At 35.8% G+C, this 21,737-nt stretch overlaps 1 protein-coding gene across 3 annotated transcripts in view; it reads left to right on the top strand.

Moving 5' to 3' along the window:
• The window catches only part of LOC106880424 (alpha-N-acetylglucosaminidase), a 132,747-nt gene extending 111,572 nt beyond the window's left edge, over positions 1–21,175 (top strand). For all 3 annotated transcript variants that reach the window (XM_089358120.1, XM_089358121.1, XM_089358119.1), the window contains 6 exons: positions 3,531–3,635; positions 5,722–5,905; positions 10,942–10,985; positions 12,672–12,729; positions 15,897–15,996; positions 20,858–21,175. In XM_089358120.1, coding sequence (XP_089214246.1) covers positions 3,531–3,635; positions 5,722–5,905; positions 10,942–10,985; positions 12,672–12,729; positions 15,897–15,996; positions 20,858–20,943 — 577 coding nt within the window. In that variant the 3' untranslated portion in view covers positions 20,944–21,175. The remainder of the gene's footprint in view (positions 1–3,530; positions 3,636–5,721; positions 5,906–10,941; positions 10,986–12,671; positions 12,730–15,896; positions 15,997–20,857) is intronic.
• The last annotated feature ends 562 nt before the right edge of the window (positions 21,176–21,737 follow it).

The raw sequence follows: 21,737 nt of genomic DNA, 5'->3' as shown, positions 1-21,737 counted from the left end.
TACATAGGATCCAACTTAACCGTAAGACATTTTAACCGAATGTGATAACTGTGGGTAGAGAAGATTGCTACGTATCTTAAATCATTTAAAATCATTTTATTGACTTCCCATTCTAAATTCTAAATTTCTTCTTTTCTTCCCTCCTTGTCCAACATACTGTCCCGTAGCGTTGCAACCTCAAATGGTTTTTTCAAATAAGATATGTAGCAATCTTCTCTACCCACAGTTATCACATTCGGTTAAAATGTCTTACGGTTAAGTTGGATCCTATGTATTTCCCTGAAGAGAAGATTACATCTTTATAAACATCACTTATTCCTTTGGAAGGAACCATTTGTAATCTTCGAAACATATGTCGGAAATAAAAGAATTCATTGAACATATGCGTATTACTCCATTTATTAAATTTTTATATTTACTCAAATGCCCAAAATAACAGGGAGTTTCTACCTCATAAACAGGAGTTACACCACAGTCATTTTGTGATCTTTGCTACCCTGGTATCTATTAACCAATCTATTTTGTCGGAGTTAATTATTAACTAAGAGAAAATAAATACATATAATAATAATAATAATAATATATATATATATATATATATATATATATATATATATATATATATATATATATATATATATATATATATATATATATATATATATATATACATATATATATATACATATATATATATATATATATATATATATATATATATATATATATATATATATATATATACATATATATATATACATATATATATATATATATATATATATATATATATATATATATATATATATATATATATACATATATATATATACATATATATATATACATATATACATATATATATATATATATATATATATATATATATATATAAGATTTAGATTTAGATTCAAAATTGAATATGGTACTTATGCTTAGGCACCAGAATTTACTGGTATTATCCAAAAACCATTCTAAAAGCAAGGTGATAAAAAAATCAAAATAAGCAACATGGATTTTAAAGATGACTGCAGTACGCACGTTTCATGCTATTCCATTTATTTAAGTAATGCGAGCATTACATTAAATATATATATAGCATCACGTTTACAACCCCGTCCCTTTATATCTCTATGTAAACAAGTGTTCTTATTCCTAAAGCCCATGGAATAATATCATTGACCCCTTTATATCTCTATGTAAAGAAACCTTCTAACGGTCACTGACCATGTAACATCTCTGCTCGTAAGTTACCTCATCATTTCGTTTTTGTCTTATTATATGTTTTATTATGAACTCCCTGAAGAGAAATATATGAGGAACCCCAACAGCTCTTTCTTCTTTGTGAAAGAGCTCTCATTTATTTTGAAACATGTGTAGGAATTAAAGGAACTTTTATTGACATGCGTTTTGCTCCATTTATTATTATTATCCATATCTTCTCAAAATGTATCACTTTAACTTGGTATCTCTACCTGTAAAATGGCTGTGATATCTTGTTTTTTAGTGTAATTTTGCTACCTCTGGTAACTGTTAACGTATTTAAATTATCAAAGGTTTTAATAACTGAGATAATATTAATATATACATAAACTAATATATATATATATATATATATGTATAAATGTGTGTGTGTATAAGTACGTGTGTGTGTATGTGAATGCTTCATTCATCATTGCCATCATCATCTAGTTTCCATTTCCATGCTGGCATGGGTTGGTTGCTTTGACAGGATCTGACAATCTGCAGGACTGTGTCAAGTTCCAATGTCAGCTTTGGTATGGCTTCTGAAGTTGTATGCCCTTCCTAATGCCGACCACTTTACTGTGTATACTGGGTGCTCTATTGCAAGATCAGCACTTGTAATGTGCAAGACAAAGAAAAGAATTATAAAGCCTCCTTGACTACCTGAGAGTGTATTTGAGGGAGAATTTTATGCCAGATACCTGACTGTATGCCAGGTACAAGAAGCTGAATATAAGAGAGAATATGGATCAGGGGTGAGGGAAAGGAGTGTGGGTGATTTCATAAGAATGCAGGAGAAAATTAATAGATGGCTAGAGATGGGGTGAAGGTGAAGGTAGTGAGTGAGGAACAAGGGTGGAGGTGTGATTGATGATAAATATTAATATGGAGGAGGGGGTAAGGTGAAGGAGATAGAAGTGGCTGTGGAGGTAGAAGTTGTCAAGCAGCAGCACAGAAAGAGTGTAGAGCAGCAGTATCATAAATCTGTTGACAGATCTGAATGTAGGGAAATGATGTGTGGGGTGTAAGAGTGTGGGTGGGGTGGTAGATGTGTCACAGATGGAGGTCAGAGGTATATAAGGGTGGCTATAGTGAGTGGGGTGACAAAGGTAGGGGTGGATGGGCTATAAAAGGTGAAGGTTGCTGTCATTTCCCTGACAAAAAATCATTCACTAATCTTGCACTTTCAAAGACATGTGGAATAAGAAATCCTTTACTTGAAAGAACAGATAACTGTTTGTGACAGGAATGACATCTAGTAGTAAAACAATACTTGAATAATATACGATATTATTAGTTAGACAGAGACATGCTATAGATAGTAAAGATGGATGTATGAGTCATACCTCATTTTTCATCTGAGTATCTGCATACCATATGGTTTGATCAGTGCTGACGTATTTCTGGAGCTAACTTACAGCCACAACATCTTGCAACTGCAACAACTCTCTACCAGTGATATCTTCTATTTTTAACTATCCAAACTTTTCTTGATCTTTTTCCATTTCACAGACTTTCCATCACCTCCTTCCATCATATACACAGTCTACTTCAACCTTAGGCATCCTCTACTATCCATATAGCCTAAGTCTTCCTTTATCTTTTCACACAATGACGTTCTTCCACCTAATGTCCTAAGTTTTCCTCGATCTTCTACCAGAGCTCAGTGAACTTTCAGCAGCTAAATCCACATAGGTCTAAATAAGTACTGTAATGTGCTATAAACTACTATTAAACAACAACAGCAATGGTTGCAGTGGTAGCTCTGAAATATTGTTTGATTTGTTACCTTTCAAGGCTGAGTTCAAGTCCTTGTGTGGGTTCAGAGAGAGTATTTTGAAACTACTCTAATGTAATTCACTCTGAATCACTGTAGTCAGTCACTTTGGTCTTCTTCATTTATCACCTTGTCCATGTGGTGTACTTGGCTATAGCTTCTGTCTGACTTGGTCCTTGTGTTTGATTACCATGTCTTTTCATACATGACTTGATCAACATGTTGCTGTTTAACTCCAGGTATGATTTAAAAGGCCTATGATCAAAGACATTTCATCTATGACTATACTGTGTTTTATGTATTCAGGACTAAATTATTTGTTTTGCAATGTATTCTTCCTTTTTTTAAATGCTAGTGTATGATCTGGGGGATACTTGGTTGTTATTTCTAACCAGTAGAAGCTTCCCTTGGCTCAAAGTAAATATGTTGCACTCATGTGCCACATCTGAATATTCAAGTGTATCCAGGTCACTGATTTGTGATTAAATATGGTTTGTGTCTTTTTCAGATATGACTTGGTTGATGTGACTCGAAACAGTCTTCAGATTCTTCATTATTTCCTCTATAAGAAAATGGTTGAAAACTACATCACAAGGGATCTGAATGCATTTACGTAAGTTTTTCTTACACTAAGTGTTGTTTTTGGTATTTCTTCATCAAGTATATTAATTATTTGATATTTATTTTGAAGGCATGTGGTTTAGTGGTTAGGTAGAGCTCATGATTGTTAGGTTATGAGTTTGATTACCAGCAGCATGTTGTGTCCCTGAGCAAGACACTTTATTTCATGTTGCTCCAGTTCACTCAGCTGGAAAAATTGAGTAGTACCTGTATTTCAAAGGGCCAGCCTTGTCACATTCTTTGTCATGTTAAATCTCCCTGAGAACTACATTAGGGGGTCTGTGGAGTGCTCTGCCACTTGCATGTTAATTTCATGAGCCAGCTGTTCTGTTGATCGGATCAACTGGAACCCTCATTGTTGTTACCAACAGAGTGTCAATATTTATTTTACTAATTAAATGTATTAATTTTTACATAATTCTTTTGTACGCTTTTGGTCATTATCCAACATTCAAGATCAAAGGTGAGGATAGACACGAAAACTTTATTGAAGATTACAAGTTTAGCTTTTATATCTCTTCTGAGGATCAAATGCTAGTACATTACTATGCCAGAACTTGCAATTCTAGCATCCAGTTCAGCCTCCTGCTTCCCATCATTCATGAATATAGCACTGAGATACTTAAACTTCTCCACTTGCCTCAGTAATGTTCCACTAACATACAAAGTACACTGGGAAGAGTTTCTTAAGACCAATGTCTCAGTCTTTGCAATACTAATTCCATCCCCACCTTGCAGCACTCTGTAGTGAACCCGTTCAATGCATGCTGGAGATCACCTTCTGATGAGTCAAGTAACACCATGTCATCTGTAAATATCAGTCAACTGATCCTACATCCACTGATTATGATATTACTTCCAAAATGACTGTGTATGTCTATCCAGTTCATAAAAATTATGGAAAAGAGAGATTGTGAACGTTGGGTAATGATGAAAAGAGTATGATTGTGAATATAAGTAACCAAAGTAGGGTTCCTCTGAAGGATCTCTGGGATATTTCTTGACAGGTTGCATATCTTTGAAATCAGAAAATTTTTCCAGGTTAAGCTGATACTTCTCTGCATTGAAAGGTCACAGCTCTGGTATTATGGTCATGTGAGTAGAATTTTGCAAGTAAAAAACTGCAAGACAGATTCCTCTAACTGAGCAGACCTAGGAGTAGATCAAGGGTGAAATGGGTGGATAATATCCATAGTCTTAGTTGGTCATGTTTCGAAACCCAGCCAGAAAGTGTAATTGTAGTTGCTTTTGATAGGACCCTATGGAGGAGGTGCCTGAGAACTCTACCACCATAACCCTCTCAGAAATGGTAGGCAGAGAAAATAGATAGTTGGGTGGATTTACATAAATTTATAGTGAAAGGAAATATAAATGTGAAACATTTGTTCTATTCTGAAGAAATATTGTAGTCTATTTAAAACAGAATAGCTACAATGGGAGACTGAAAGGAAGCTAAATATTGCCATCCCAAGAACTTGTTGCTATGTGATGGAGCTTTCTTTTTTGTAACTATATTACTCAGTTTTCTAATTTTGACACCAGCTCAATAATTCTAAAGGAAGAATTGTGGTGGACTTAGTTAATCTCTGTACCTTCAGCTGAAATCCATAACCTTAGGAAGCTTAGGTAGACAGCAACCCACTTCTTTCAGCTTCCTGGTCATCAGTGATCTCTGAGTTTTCTAGAAACTTCCTTTCTGCCCATCACTTGCTGTTGCTCAACAATCTCTACATGGTCTTTCTAACCTTGTACCACAGAACCATATTGGTGCATATTTTATTGATCTTGGCTCAATGAAAGACAAACCTTACTGTGGATTTGAAACCAGAATATTAGACAGAACTAGATATTAATTTCTAACATTTGCAAAAGGCTACAAAAGTGTTTTTGAAGGAGAGTAAAGACACTTAGATCAATGCATGGGACTTAATTGGCACTCATCTTATTTGATCCTAGAAATATGAAAGAGAAAATTGATCCTCACACAATTGCACTGAGAAAATCTTAGGATGTAATTAACATTCTATAACTATTAGTAAATAATTCTGGGAAAAACATTTTTATTTTCTATTTTTTAGTGGCACGAGTCAAAGTTTGTTATCTCTGCTTCTAGACTTAGACACACTGTTATTGTCAGACCCACACTTTTTGCTTGGGAAATGGCTTGAAGATGCCAAATCTCTTGGCTATATAGACCAAGAGAAGAAACTTTATGAATATAATGCACGAAACCAAGTAACACTATGGGGACCAGATGGAGAGGTAAGGCATATATATAATATATATATATATACACACACACATACATACATACATGCATACGTACATGCATGCATACATACATAAACACATACATACATATATATGTATAGTTTTCATGAAGCATTGTCTGATATATATATATATTATATACATACATTCGTGTTTTTCTCCTTGTTTTCTCCGTATTCTTTCTGTTGAAGAGCGTAGCTCGAAACATTAAAGACTTTCTGTATTCCCGAGTGTCAAACTAATACATCCTTTTGTTGTTTACACCACCTGTCCTCGTCTGTTGTTTTTTTTCGTACATTCTCCCATATATATATATATATATATATATATATATATATATATATATATATATATATATATTTATATATAATTTACTAATTAAATAACAGGAGATGGATTTGGTAATAAAACTTTATTCTGTACAATGTACGTTTCGACCCATCCTGTCATTGTCCGTTATGTTGAATGAATTGTGCTGAGTGGGTCTTATCAGGTACATCAATAAAGTTTTGTCTCAGTACAGATCTTGAGTGTCATCTCCCTTGTTGTTATATACCCATCTAGTTAGGGAATGAATAAAATGCAAACAAGACTACAGAAATGCAAAAAATTCAAATATGAATGTGGAAATTTTGCGTATGCATGTGTGTGTGTCTGTATATGTATGAACACTAAACTGCTTGACTAAGCATTCGTTTTCCTATTTTTCCTATTTTTTCCTTCTTCTACTTTCTTTTTCCTATAAGTAGTTGTGACAGCAAAAGCTGATTAGGTCATTTTATCTAAACAGGAGCACAAAATTTCCATGTCCATATTTGAATTTTTTGCATTTCTGTAGCCTTAGAATGAATAAAATGTCTGAATTTGTTCTATTCTGAAGAAATATTGTAGTCTATTTAAAACAGAATAGCTACAATGAGAGACTGAAAAGAAGCTAAATATTGCCACCCCAGAATAGAATGAATAAAATGTCTGCATTTTATTCATTCCCTAACTAGATGGCATATAACAAGGGAAACAACACTCAAGATCTGTACTGAGACAAAACTTTATTGATGTACCTGATAAGACCCACTCAGCACAATTCATTCAACATAAAGGTCAATAGCAGGATGGGTCAAAATGTACAGAATAAAATTTTATTAATAAATTACCCTAACTGACACTGCAGAGTTCCTGAAGTAGATCCAATGAAACTGTACGATGTCTGCAGATGACAACAGGTAGTGTAAACTTTGCTGGTGCTGTACTCAACATTTAAACCCACTAATCAACTTACACCTGTTCGTCCAAATTATTTATCATATATATATAGCCTGCTCCCGCCCACGCTGTCGCACTTGCCCTTACCTCTCCAACACTACCTTCCTCACCGGCACCCATCATTGACCCTATCGCATCACCGACTCCTTCACCTGCACTTCTACGAACATCAACTATTGCATCTCCTGCTCTCTCTCTGCCTTTCTCTGTACATCGGACAAACAGGGCACCGCCTGGCTGACTGATTCGCAGAACACCTCCGAGACATCCGCCTTGGCAATGACACCCCGGCGTCATGCCATTTCCACTCTACCGGTCACTCCTTGCTGCAACACCTGTCCGTGTTTGGATTGTCCTTGCGCCGTGAACAGGGATTAATTTTCTCTCTTCGCTCCTTTGTGCCACATGAGCTCAACTCTCCTCTCCTCTTCATCTAACCCCCTCCCCTTGCCTCTCTCCCTCTCTCCCTCTCTCCCCTCCCTCCCTCTCTCCCCTCCCTCCCTCTCTCCCCTCCCTCCTACTTCCTCCCACCCACCTCTCCTCTCCTGCTCCAACTCCTACTTCTCTTTACTTCTCTTCACTTCTACTTCTCTTCACTTCTACTTCTCTTCACCCCTACTCTCTTTCTCTCTTCTCTCTTACTCTCTCCTCTCTTTCTCCCTCCTCTCATACTCACCTTCCCCTTCTCTTATACCCACCTTCCCCTTCTCTCATACCCACCTTCCTCTTCCCCCTTCATCGTCAACCCTCCCTCATAAGCCCACCCCATCCCTTACACCCCATCCCTAGGCATAATCTATAACAGCGTTTCTCAACCATATCATTTTGGGTTCCGTTTCGATTAGAGCCTCCAGCTGTATGAAATTTTCCCCCCCCCCCGCTAGAAAACAGCTTCGCCCATCCCCCCCCCCAAACTACCCTTTCTTAAATTTTTTTTTTTTCGACAGAAACCTGCCTTTTCGGCTACGGGGAATACGAATCTGCAAAAAAATTGGCAAAAATCGACATTTCTAAATTACCACCCCACCCCACCCCCATTTCTTTCATTTTGAACTTTTTTCAGAATTTTTTTTTTCAAAATATGTGGAAGAATACGGAGATTATGATTCTGAAAAAAATTTCCAAAAATCTTTATAAAATATTTTTTTAAGAATATTTTTTTCTCTAAATATGCGGAAAAATACGGACATTATGATTCAGACAAAAATTTCAAGACATTTCTGTTCTTACGATTACGGTTTTAGGGTTAGGGGGTTAGGGGGTTAGGGGGTTAGGGTTATGGTTTTAGGGTTAGTGTTGGGGAAAAAAGTCAAAATTGAAGAAGTTTGGGGGAAAACATTTCACAATGCCGATTTTTGGCAATTTTCCTGAACCTCCGTATCCGAAAACGGGGATTTTTGGCAAAAAGATTTTTTAAATAAACAAATTTGGGAGAAAATGGGTGGGGTGCGTGTGCAAGTCTTTCCAAAATATCTTCACAGAAAACAGCTTCAAGGAGTTGTGAAGAAAGAATTTGTATGTAGTCTGTTTCTGAGAACTATTCTATTGGACCACTATCTAATCACATCTTTTAAGGTACACACACATACATAGAAAATGTGAGGTCATGGTAGAAAATTTTTACGATAGTTGATTTATGGAAAAAATTATGTTAAATTTTTGAAATGCAAACCTGTGAATGAAAATTAAGTTCAGACCTCTACATGGTAGGTAGACCTGGTAGAAATAGCAGCCAAATCTCCCTCAAAACACCCTACTGTATTAATGTGACAATTCTGCGAATTATGTAGTTTGAATGAGGAACTGTAACTAAAGATGAAGATAATTAACCCCACAAAGAGGTGAAGGAAGAGAGACAGCATAGTGAAAGTTTTGGCTGACTGTCATCCTGTAGTTCCCTTGTTGCTGTGTGAGCAACTGGTTGTTTTAATGGCGGAACAAAGATTGGATTTGCATTAGAAAAAGTTTTAATCGATTTTCTCGGTAAGTATGGGGGCTAGGAGAAATAGAAGAGGCATTAAGAAGTTGATGCTAAGAATTGCTTTAACAGTTAGAAAATGTTTGACATTTGAATCATCACCAAAAAATGAAGCTGTAAGAATTTATGGGGAAATTGTATGTAAGAAGTAAAGCAGAAATGATTTGTAACTGTACTGCTAAAGTTCTGCAACTTAATAGCAGACATATCCAATTTAAGAAAAGTGAAGATAAAAGCTAAGTGGAGAAGTATGGAATAAGTCATTGTTATACGCTTATAGAAAAATAGACATGTACCTTTTTAGAGAACAAAATGTAGCTGAGAGCTATTGTATTAGATGTTGTCTAATCAGAGAGCAGAAATTGAAAGAAGATATATGAAATGGATGTGTGTGTGTGTGTGTGTGTTTGTGGATAATTTGGCAGGAGTTTTGCAGTCAGCACAAGGTGGTTTGTGTTTATTTCTCGAGTCGAATTGTTGTGAATTTGTCTGTAATAGCAATGCCTGGACAAGTGAAAATATTTTTTTAATATGTGATTGAGGAATAAAGGGGCTCTTTTGAAGTCGGCATGAAAGCGAAAGAGACAGAGAGAGCGCGGCTGTAAGAGTGAAGTTCTTTTGAAGTTGCGTGAGATGGAAGGATTGATGTGTGTGCATGTGTGTGTGTTTGATGGGTGAGTGATGGGTTTGATGTGTTTGATGTGTGAGTGATTGACAGAGAGAGAGGTTATGTATGTATGTATGTATGTATGTATGTATTTATGTATGAATGGCTTCAGTGACACACACTCACACACATGCACACGCATGCATGCAGGTTGTTGTGATTTTCTCAGTAACTATGGGGGCTAGGAACAAAATACAAACTGCATTCCAATCTATGCACCCGTCTCCACATGTGTGCCATTTTTCACGCGAATCCACCCAGCCGTTTGGCTGTGAACCTCAAGACAAGAAAGAATACAACGCTCGCCCATGTCAAATTTATATTATAGAAGAAAACAGAATTGCCATTGATATTCAAAATATTCAAAATATTTATCATATACAGGCATACCTTAACTTAAATCAAAATGACTTAAGTCAAGGTATGCTTGTATATGATTAATATTTTGGGGACAAACACAGACACAAAGACACACATACACATAAATATGTATATATATATATATATATATTTATATATATATATATATATATACACACACACGATGGGCTTCTTTCAGTTTCCATTTACCAAATCCACTCACAAGGCTTTGATTGTCCTGAAGCTATAGTAGAAGACACTTACCCAAAGTGCCATGCAATGGGACTGAACCCAGAACCATGTGGTTGGGAAGCAAACTTCTTATCAATCAGCCATGCCTGCGCATATATATATATATATATATATATCCAAAATGAGGGTGTGGAGTAGGAACATCATAGGATCTGCTAGCTAGGAAACATATGTAGCCTGAACTTTTACCTGCTTCACTCCTTCATCTTGGATTTTAATTCACATGCATAGCAACTCAAGTTACTAAGCATCAGCCATAAAAGATTTTTTTCAGCTTATTGAATTTCAATATGAGAAAAGCCTACAAACTTTGACACCAATAAACTATTATTGGTCCTTAACGTTGCATTTTATACCTACCACAGACTGCTCGAAGCTTACAAACTTCCTACACTTAGATCCTTGGACCTTATAGTTACATATCGATGTATGTGTGTGTATGAATACTTACCCATCCATTCATCTATCTATCCACATATAAATCTATATGTTGCTATTGTTTTTCAGATCGTTGATTATGCCAGTAAACAGTGGTCAGGTTTATTGAAAAAGTAAGTACCACAACTAACAAAAAATTATTGCATATTTCATGGTAAAAGAGAGACTGTTTTACCTTTTCTTCATTTATATTAGTTTAGATTTTTACTACAGCAATGAAGTGACCAATATAATAGAGTGCTTGTGTTAAAGGCTTACAATTTTTCTCTTTCCTCAAATCCCACTGACTCTTACTCTTTATACCATCCTTCTAAACAAGTTTTAATAATAATAATATGATAATGAGCTTATTGTACACCAGCTGAGGTGACTATAACTCATCAGAGAAGAGTAAAGAGGGGACAGAAAGCTGCAATAAGGTAAGTAAAGAATAACTGCAATGTATGGTAGAAATGCATGCATTGTACCAGTGCCGTCTTAAGGTATGAGTACACTGGATAGCTGCCTAGGGGCCTCATGAATCTAGGGGCCAAATTCTGATCTATTTATGCTCTGGATTGCTGTCAATAAATACATACTGTTGAACCCAGTGCATTGATTTGCCCAGAGGCTGCTAAGGTGGCTTTGCATACTACACAGGATAAAACACAAGAAGACCAAAAAGTGAACAGTAAAAAAACCATAAAGAAGAAAAGGTGCATAGGCAGGTAAGAAATTTCAGGTAACATGGAATTTTTGAAGGATACAGTAAATTGCTAGTTAACAATTGACATCAGTTGTGTGAAAAAGTGTTTCTGTTAGCCATCTTTGTTTTTTGATTTTACAAACATATCCTTGAGTTGTAGAGGTATTGAAATCAGAATGATGGCTAAAGTTGCTGTTGGAAAGATGGGAGATAATCTTGTGGACTTCTACCAAGTCAGCTGTTAGACATTGAAAATTTAGTATGAATCTTGTTACAAGCAACAATAACTGTTCTTGTGTGAAAAACAGTATTAAGTTTGATAAGGTGTGACTCAATGGCAAGTTTAGAATCCATCAGTTTATATTTTACTACTTTGGATAGATCCATAGCTCTTATTTCAAACTAGCAGGTGTTTAAAAAAATCTAAATCCAAACATTTCTTCTTATAGCTTTTTCTAATATTAATTGTAAATTATTTAATTACTCAGTAGTGAAGTAAAAGAGGAACTTGCTTGGTTTTTGGCAAATAATTCTACTCAAGGGAGAGTGAGAGAGTGTCTAAATCCTTTGAGGGCTTTCTTAGATGAATGAAATTGATAGTAGTGATATTTAGTTTGAACATTTGCAGGTTAATGTTTGCAGGAAAACTTGTCCAGGAAGGGTTTCCAGAAGGTTACAGTTCTGGGGAGGAAGAGCTGATCAAAATTATTACTCTGTGTATTTGTTTATGACTGATAGTGAGGCTGATGAGGGAAAGATAAATATGTAGATCAGATGTGAAGGGGTTATGTGGCTAGCTAGTGAATAAGAGCAGAAGCTGTTGTAGTAGCAGTGATAGAAATGACAAAAAGAAAACTGTGTGTCTATGAGCCGATGGTTGCCAGGGAGTCAATTACAGGTAACCAATTAGACAATCTTCTTTTAGATGCAGCATAAAATATTTGTGTATGTAGTAGCAGCATCACTGAATATGTGTGAGCCATACAAAATCAATGAAAAACCTCTAATTTGTTGTTCAACCACCAGCAGCCAACTTTCCTCTAGTACGTCCCCTGTCACACACACACACACACACACACGCAAAAAATTATTTTTGCATCTTTCTTTTGAACAGTTACTACTACCCTCGATGGAAGTTGTTTGTGGATATGTTAAAGGCTGACCTCACTAACGTAAGTTAACTACCATCTTATTTAAATTGCACAGTTCCAGATCTTTTAAAATACATTTTAACAAATGTTTCATCTAATTTTTTGAAAAAGACAAAAATGATAAAATATCGCATAAACAGTAACCCTACATAAACAGTAACCCTGACATAAACAGTAACCCTAAGCCATTCAATTGAGTAAATGAACTCTGCAGTTGTAGGAATAAATCCTAGAGTCTGCTTGATAAATATTGCCTTAGTAAGAATATTGCATATAAATGTTCTGTGCAGGCACTTGGAAATGTCTCAGTATATATTGGGACTACCTCAAATAAGTTTAAATGTAGATCTTATAACCACACTTGCAGCTTAAGGGATGAGAGTAAAGCTAGTTTTACATCTTTAGCTAATTTTCTATGTATGCGTGTTGATAAAGAGATTGAGTATGAACTCTCTTGGTCTATTATATGCAAAGCACAGCTGTATAAAGTCAGAATTATCAATATTATTATCACTGTTTCCTTTATATTGTTCTTCCTGTGTTTATCTATTATATAAAATAGACCTGTGTGTGTGTGTATTCACTTTTCATGTGAAAACAGCTGCGTGAATTGGTTCCATGCTTGGGATGCGTGAATAATTTGACCTTGGATACATAATAGGGTATTCATTTTATTAAAAATAAATAATATTGCTTTATATGAGATTAACTTCTTTAAAAAACTTTTTCAATGTCAACTTCCGGTACTGATGTAGCAACCATGGCTAGCTGGACACATGCATGTATGTCTGACATAGCAACTGTGGCTTTTTATCTATTGATCTGTCTGTCTGTTTGCTTTTCATGCGAAAACAGCTGCATGAATAGTACCATATTTGGGAGGCATGTTCCCTATCTAACTTCTCATTGTACTTCCTCTCTTTCTATCTCTTACTCTATCATTCTCTCTTCATTCTGTCCAGCATTTACCATTGTAAAGATGTCTGGTACCAAAAAAATTATTACAGCTACTTTCATTGTTTACAGTCTTCACCCCAAGGTACGAATGGTTCCTCTAACATGTATTTATCTAGAAAAAAGGTGTAAAATTACACTACAAGCAAAGAGTATGGTGTTAAGGATTTGAGTTTATAACCTGAGTAAAACTGGGTCCTTCTGCTTGTAGTATATATAGAACAAGCATCCACACATTTATAGTCTTCTTTGAGGAAACAAAAGTGGTAACATCAGGTCGTGTTGTAAGAAGACTATAAACATCAAGCACCTTTAGTTTGCATTGTTGAGTTCTTACTTATTACACATTAACTATAATCATTTGATCAAAATCTGCCTACCTGTCCATATATATATATATATATATATATATATATATAAATATAAATATATTAGGTTGGCAACTAAGTTCTTGCTGTTTTTTTTTAATCTAAATTTTTTTAAAGGTTTAATAAAAAATAACAACTAATTAATCAATAATGTATTCACGCATGTTGTTTACAACTTCTTCTCAATGTTCAACAAGATTTTCAATATCTCGGTAGAAATCACCTGATTTCGACTCAAAAAATTGATCCAACCAAGCTCTCAATTCTGCATCAGTATTGAACGAAACTCCGTGCATAGCATTTGAAAGAGATCAAAAGAGGTGGAAATCCATTGGTGCCAAATCTGGAGAGTATGGCGAGTGTGGCAAATATATACAAATATATCCTTCCTGGCACTTGTGCCGGTGGCACGTAAAAGCACCCACTACACTCTCGGAGTGGTTGGCATTAGGAAGGGCATCCAGCTGTAGAAACTCTACCAAATCAGATTGGAGCCTTGTGTAGCCATCTGGTTCACCAGTCCTCAGTCAAATCGTCCAACCCATGCTAGCATGGAAAACGGACGTTAAACGACGACGATGATGATGATGATATATGCATATATTGGTAAAGGATGTCACCAACAGTACACAACATGAAGTACAAAAACAAATGAGGTAAATACGTAAACAATGAGGAAAAAGTGGAAAACCAGGTCAATTAACACAAAGAACGACCCTTCATCGGTTGTTGGCTGTCTATTATACTCCTCATTTTGAGTATTTACGAGTCTTTGAAGTCAGTTGCTCCCATGAATCCAGGTAAAAAAGTCATGATAATAAAGTCATAGGAAAAAAAAGTCACGGGGTTTTGTCTGGGTGGTGGTGGGGTTGTCTGAGGGTTTTTGTCCTACGGAAATTTTTTTTGGGATCTCAAATTAATTGTGACTTTTTTCCTGTGACTTTATTACCGGCCACCATTAATTAATTGTGACTTTTTTTCTTGTGATTTTTTCCTAGCCAAACTTGTGACTTTATTACTGTGATTTTTTTTCCTGTGACTTCATTACCGATCACCGGTTTTAAACTTCTATCTATATTCTGTAACTGTCACAATATAGAAACATTTCTCATGGCACCAACACACAATTTACCGATGTTTACATTTTTTACGTTTTCTGTAAATTTTACATGGGTCCAGCTAGTCATTATTATTATTGTGGCAGTTAGAACTGAGAATCATGCTAAGTGAAACAGCTGTAAGTTGAGATTCTGTCATTTTGTAATTAATTAAAAAATGATAATTGATGTAAATCAATTGTTATTCATCAACTGTATCTCTACTTTCTGTTTTCCTGATATATATATATATATATATATATATATATATATATATATATATATATATATATATATATATATATATACATACATACATACATACATATACTCTCATTTTTTACACACACACACGCACACACACACACAAGCATTTATAGAAACACATATATGCAACCACAAACCCACATATACACATGCTTTTATTTCTTTTTTCTTTTTTTCTCTCTCTGTCTCTGTCTCTCTCTCTTGCTCTCTCTCTCTTGCTCTCTCTCTCTTGCTCTCTCTCTCTTGCTCTCTCTCTCTTGCTCTCTCTCTCTTGCTCTCTCTCTCTTGCTCTCTCTCTCTTGCTCTCTCTCTCTCTCTTGCTCTCTCTCTCTTCTTTGGGTCTCCGACTGTGTCTGTCTTCTCCTTGCCTGCCTGTCTCTGTCTATCTCTGTTTGTCTATCTCTCTCCCTCTGCAACTCTCTTTCTCTTGTTGTATCCCCTCTCTCACTCCTATTCCATGGGTTTCAGACATATGACATCATTTTAAATCCATATTTTATAGACCACTTCATTTAGTCAAGCAAAATATGATCAACAAGTACTGGAAACAGTTGAGAAACCCTTTACATTTGACCGTTCAACTTTCCCCACAGAACCACAAGGTGAGTAATTCATTGGTTATTATTTAATAGAAGCTGGATTGGGAGAATCATTAGAGTGTTAGAGGTCAACTTTACTTTTCTTCCGATCAAGTACTGGGGTTGATGGTACTGACACCCACCTTTTTCACCTCAAAATTTGCTAGATAAACATCAGTTCTGTATTTTTTTATTGTGTTTTTTGAGCTTGAAACTTTGTGTGTGTGTCCGTGTGTGCATATATGTGTGTATATAAAGTATAAATATATATGTATATATATGTATGTATATATGTATGTACGTATGTATGTTTACATACATACATACATTATATATATATATAATATTTTCATATTAGTCATTCTATGGGCATCATAGCCCTTTTGAGTAGAGGGTTATTGTTTATAGAAATATATCTGGGGTTATGTGGTTTATTTAGAATTTGTTAGAGATAATTGTCCAGGAAACATTTAAATATTAGGGGATCTTTTTCTTCTCTTATGTGTCTTGGTATGATGTTAAAGAGAACAGGGCCAGTTGAGGTGAAATAGTTTTGTGATGTGAACATGACGCTTATAGAGGACGGATATGACAACATCATTTGGGTGGTGCTGTTGGAATATTTTCCACATCATGCAAATGATTTAACACTCAGTGATGGAGGGAATAAAGTGTTTTTTGAGACAGTCCCAATAATCAAGACCTGTTATGCTGTCTCTTTTCCTTGTGATCAATCTCTGGGGTACTTCAATTTTTATGATATTCTGTTTCACGTAAGGAAACCACAACAGAAAACAGTATTCAAGGTGAGGACAAGCAAAGGTGGAGAAGAGAAGGATAATGGCAGGAGCATCTCTAGACTGAAAAGTCCTGAGGATTCAGGAGCATGCCCTGCAAGCCATGCCCACATAAACAACAACTTTGTTGTTTATGTGGGCAGCTTAAGTTATTGTTAACAATTACTCTGAGGTCCCGAGCCGTGTTTGATGTGGTACAACCTCTTTACCAAAGTGGATTAATTTGAATTTAGTTTTGTTTAGCTGCATATTGTGTTTCTCCACTCATTGGATAACAATGAGCAGTTCTGTCTCCTATTAATGACTTTCAGAAGCTTAGATTTATCCATGAAAATTCGAATACTGATGTATTTGATGATGTCATTGATGTCATTCGTATAAATAATTAAAAGGAGTGGACTCAAGACTGTGCATTGTGGAACCACAGTGATAACTCTTGCTGAGTATGATTGAACATCATCTATCACCACATGCTGGGTTCTATTCACCAGAAAACAGTCAATCTACTTTAATAGTTTCCCTTAGATTCCAATGTTCAATAGTTTCTTTAACAGAATGTGAAAGGTCTTGCTGAAGTCTAGGTAGATGATATCTGTGTTGACGCCCTTACCCAGAGCCTTTAGGATGTTATCAAAGTGATGCAGGAGCTGCCACTGCAGAAACCATGCTAGTTGCTAATAATCAGGCTGTTACTTTCCAGCAAATGAGTTATTTGAGATCTCACCACTCTCAAATAATTTGATGATATAAGTGGTAAGTAAGATTGGTTGGTAATTTACTGCCTGTGATTTGTTGCCCTTTATGAAAATTGGGACAGTCAACTGTGATAGGAGATTTTCAAGAATATGGCCAGCATCCAGTGATTTTTCTCCAAAGAATAGCTAAAAAGAATGCCAGTTAATGATGGCACTCCTTTAGGACCCCAACGAGAAACTTGTCAGGGCCTGCGGCTGAGTTGTTTGTAATTTTGTTAATAGTTGCTATGATATCCAAGACGTTAAGTGATATATTAGATAGGTTATGTTTGAGGGTTTGTTTCACCGATGTTGCCAGGATTAATTATGTTAGAATTGCTGAAAGTGGAGCAGTATTGCTTCTGTAGAGTCTCAGCCATGTCTTCTGGACCACTATGCAGAGTGCCGTCTTCATCTATCAGAGTTCCAACAGATAATACAGTGACCTCATGCTTTTTGGCAAATGCAAAGAATGCTTTGGGATTGACCTTTACTTTATTTTTTGTAATGGTCCACTTTTCTTCTGCAATTCTTTATTGATGATAGTCTTCATGCAGTTTTAGAGATAAAGTTTCTTTAATTCCTGTAAAGCTATGTCTGTCAAGTGAGGGCATTGCAACTGGCAATATTCTAGCCAGTTGATTTTATGATTAATCCTTTTTATTTTCCTTATAAGTGCTCTTCTGTTGCGTGGGAGTATATTTTTTTTATGCTCATGGACTGTAGTGGAGTGTGGTGTGAACATATATTAGTGACAATGTCCACAAATAGCTGTCTAGATATTCTGATGCTGTTTGGGGTGAGAGAGTGAGTGAAAGACCAATCAACAAGTGAAAGATTGTGGGTGATTGCCTTCCAGTTAACATTATGTAGATCCATTAAGTCAACCAGGGCAAAACTGTCCCGCATCACTTTTGGTTGCTGGAATCTCAAACTATAGATAATCATATCCTGATTGGATAAGAGAGATTTTTCTACTGTGGTATCATGGATAGTGTTAGTGTGGTTACGAATCACTAAGTTCAATGCATTTTTGTTGAATCTTATTGGCATGAGCACAAATTGGGACAGGAAAAATTCGTGCATGAATTCAAAAAATGATTCCACTGTTGCTGTCTCTAGGGTTGAAATGCACACACTTGTCTTCAAGGTGTGAGTAGACCAGTGAATACAGGGGAGATTAAAGTCACCCAAATATATATATATGTTTGTATATATATATATATATATATATATATATATATATATATATATATATATGTATGTCTGTATATGTATATATATCTATATATCTTCATCATTTAATGTCCGTTATCCATGCTTGTATGAGTAGGACAGTTTGACCAGAGCTAGCAAGCTGGGGAGCTGCCACAGATTCCAGTCTGATTTGGCATAGTTTCTATGCCCTTCCTATTGCCCTTCCTAATGCCAATCACTTTACAGAGTGTGCTGGGTGCTTTTACATGACACCTCATGGGTGCTATTATGTGACACTGCATGGATACTTTTATGTGGCATCACCACAAAAACTTTTCACCACCAGAGGGACTGATCTTAACACTTCTTAACACAGGGCTTATTGAGTACAGCAAAGCACCAGGCACATATATATATATATATATATATATATATATATATATATATATATATATATACATATGTAATTGTTACCAGTGTTGCCGTCTAGCACTTGTGCTGGTGCCATGTTTAGAAAACCATTTGAGCGAGGTCATTGCCAGTGCTGCTGGACTGGCTCCCATGCAGGTGGCACGTAAAAAACACCTTTTTGAGCGTGACCGTTGCCAGTGCCGTGTGACTGGCCCTCGTGCCGGTGGCATGTAAAAGCATCCACTACACTCTCGGAGTGGTTGGTGTTAGGAAGGGCATCCAGCTGTAGAAACTCTGCCAGATCAGATTGGAGCCTGGTGCAGCATTCTGGCTTGCTAGTCCTCAGTCAAATCGTCCAACCCATGCTAGCATGGAAAGCGGACGTTAAACGATGATGATGATGATTTATATATAAACACAGGAGTGACTGTGTGGGAAGTAGCTTGGTTCCGGGTTTATTCCCACTGCATGGCACCTTGGGCAAGTGTCTTCTACTACAGCCTTGGGCTGACCAAGGCTTTGTGAGTGGATTCAGTTGTTAGAAAATGAAAGAAGCCTGTTGTATATATGTATGTGTGTGTGATTGTCTCCCACCATCGTATGACAACTGGTGTTGGTGTCTTTACATCCCTGTAACTTAGCAGTTCAGAAAATATATCAATAGAAAAGTATAAGTGTGTGTGTAAGTGTGAATTAACATCATAAACATGTGAAATATAAAATATCCTGTTTTTGTATTTGGATTGCAAGATTCTTGATGTGAACTCATGTGTTGAATCAGATATTGTTGTCTCTTGGGAAAGTTATTATGCCAGTAATAAACACATGCATTGGCTCAGTTTCACTTCTATGTTATTCATCAGTTGGTTAGTTATTTAACCAACTAACCAACCAATTGTTTGATTAATCATTTGGTTAATCAAGCAATCAGTTGTATTTGCCAAAGTCCTCTTATTGTCACAATCTCTTCAATGACATCCCCTCTGTACTCTATTTATGTAGTTGTACATAAGTGAGTAAGAATGTACATGAGAGAGAGTGAGAGAGAGAGTGTAAGTGTGTGTGTGTGTGTGTGTGTGTGTGTGTGTGTGTGTGTGTTTGAATATGTGCGCATGTGTGTTCATGCATATGTCTGTGTATGTATGTTCTGGTGTCTGTGTATATGAGTGTGTGTAGATGCTTGTGTGGTGTAGTTGGTTCTGTGAGTTTGTGCATTAGAGAGAATGTGTGCATGTGTATGTGTGTGTATGTTAATGTGTGTGTGTGCATGTCTACTTCTATGGGTGTGGGTAGTAAAAAGTTTTTTTCTTTGTATCATTTAATTGTTGGTCTTGTCTTTTTGGCTGGATGATAAATATTGAACCTAAAACTTAAAGACAGACAGACATGAAGCTGACTTGGATTAGAGAGGGCATGTTACTGAACAGGTGACAAAAGGCCTTTGGAAAACACACTTGATTAATTAATTGACTGAATGATTAATCAAACAATTGATTAGTTAGTTGGTTAAATAGCTAATCAGTTGATGGTAAATAAAGAAGTGAAATTGGAGCAGTCATATGCAACAATAAAACATGCTTTATTTGAATAACAGCTCACAGTTGATGGCAAGAAAGGTGTCTTGCTGTGAAATTGTGCCTGGCTTGAATATGTCCCCATCCAACCTGTGCTGTCATGGAAGAATTGACATTAGATGAACAAAAATAAATATGTAATGTATATTAATGTATTAATTTTCTGTGGCAGGTGACAGCTTGAAACTAGTGAGGAATCTTTATACCAAGTACCGACCAATAACAGTACAACTTTTAAATGAAAAGTCCTATTACTGAATTTCACTTCAACCTGATTGATTGCTTCTAAACTTTTGTGGTAAAAATTTTGTTGAATTACGATCAAATATAAATATTTTTGTTTGTTTGGAGAAAATTATTTTGAAAGTAAAATTGGGAGTAAAATTTTAAAACAATAAATTTATTCATATATATATATATATTTGATACATTTTGGAATAAAATATTTCATATATTTGGAAATAAAAGTCAAACCATAAATCTATATAAATTATATTACTTTTTTATTACTTCCAAACATAAAAGAATTTCTTTTGGTGATGGGTTTAAAACATTCTTATTTAATCTGTGAAGGAGAGGCAGTAATCTTCCAAAACGTTGAGGATGGTGCAATTTTTGTTCAAGATAAATTTATATTAACGTGTCCACTTCTGAATGTTTTCATGGGTCAGACGGAATTACTTGAGAAACGACACTTGCTCAAATTGCCATGCAGTGGGACTGAACCCAAAACTAGATGGTTGAGAAGCAGGCACCTTAAATACACAGCCAGGCCTCTGCACACACACACTCATGCACGCACGCACGCACGCATCACAGTATGAGAACATTGATGACCAGAAGAAATAATAGAGGTGACAGGAAACAACCTCTGTGGTGATGATGTTGAAGAATTCTGTGTTCCTGCTTTCAGTTCTCATACAGCAAATTGTGTTAGCACAGACATTTAAAGATGGAGATATACTCTTCTGGGATACCATATGTCTTGGCAATGCTGGAATATAGTGAACTGTAGGCAGACACCTAACAAATCTGGACTATGCCAATGACAT

This window comes from Octopus bimaculoides, chromosome 9 (assembly GCF_046866305.1).
Source record: "Octopus bimaculoides isolate indiv1 chromosome 9, ASM4686630v1, whole genome shotgun sequence".
In the NCBI taxonomy this organism is placed as follows: Eukaryota; Metazoa; Mollusca; class Cephalopoda; order Octopoda; family Octopodidae; genus Octopus; species Octopus bimaculoides.
The sequence above is the reverse complement of the archived record's forward strand: the minus strand, read 5'-3'. Positions and strand labels throughout refer to the sequence as shown.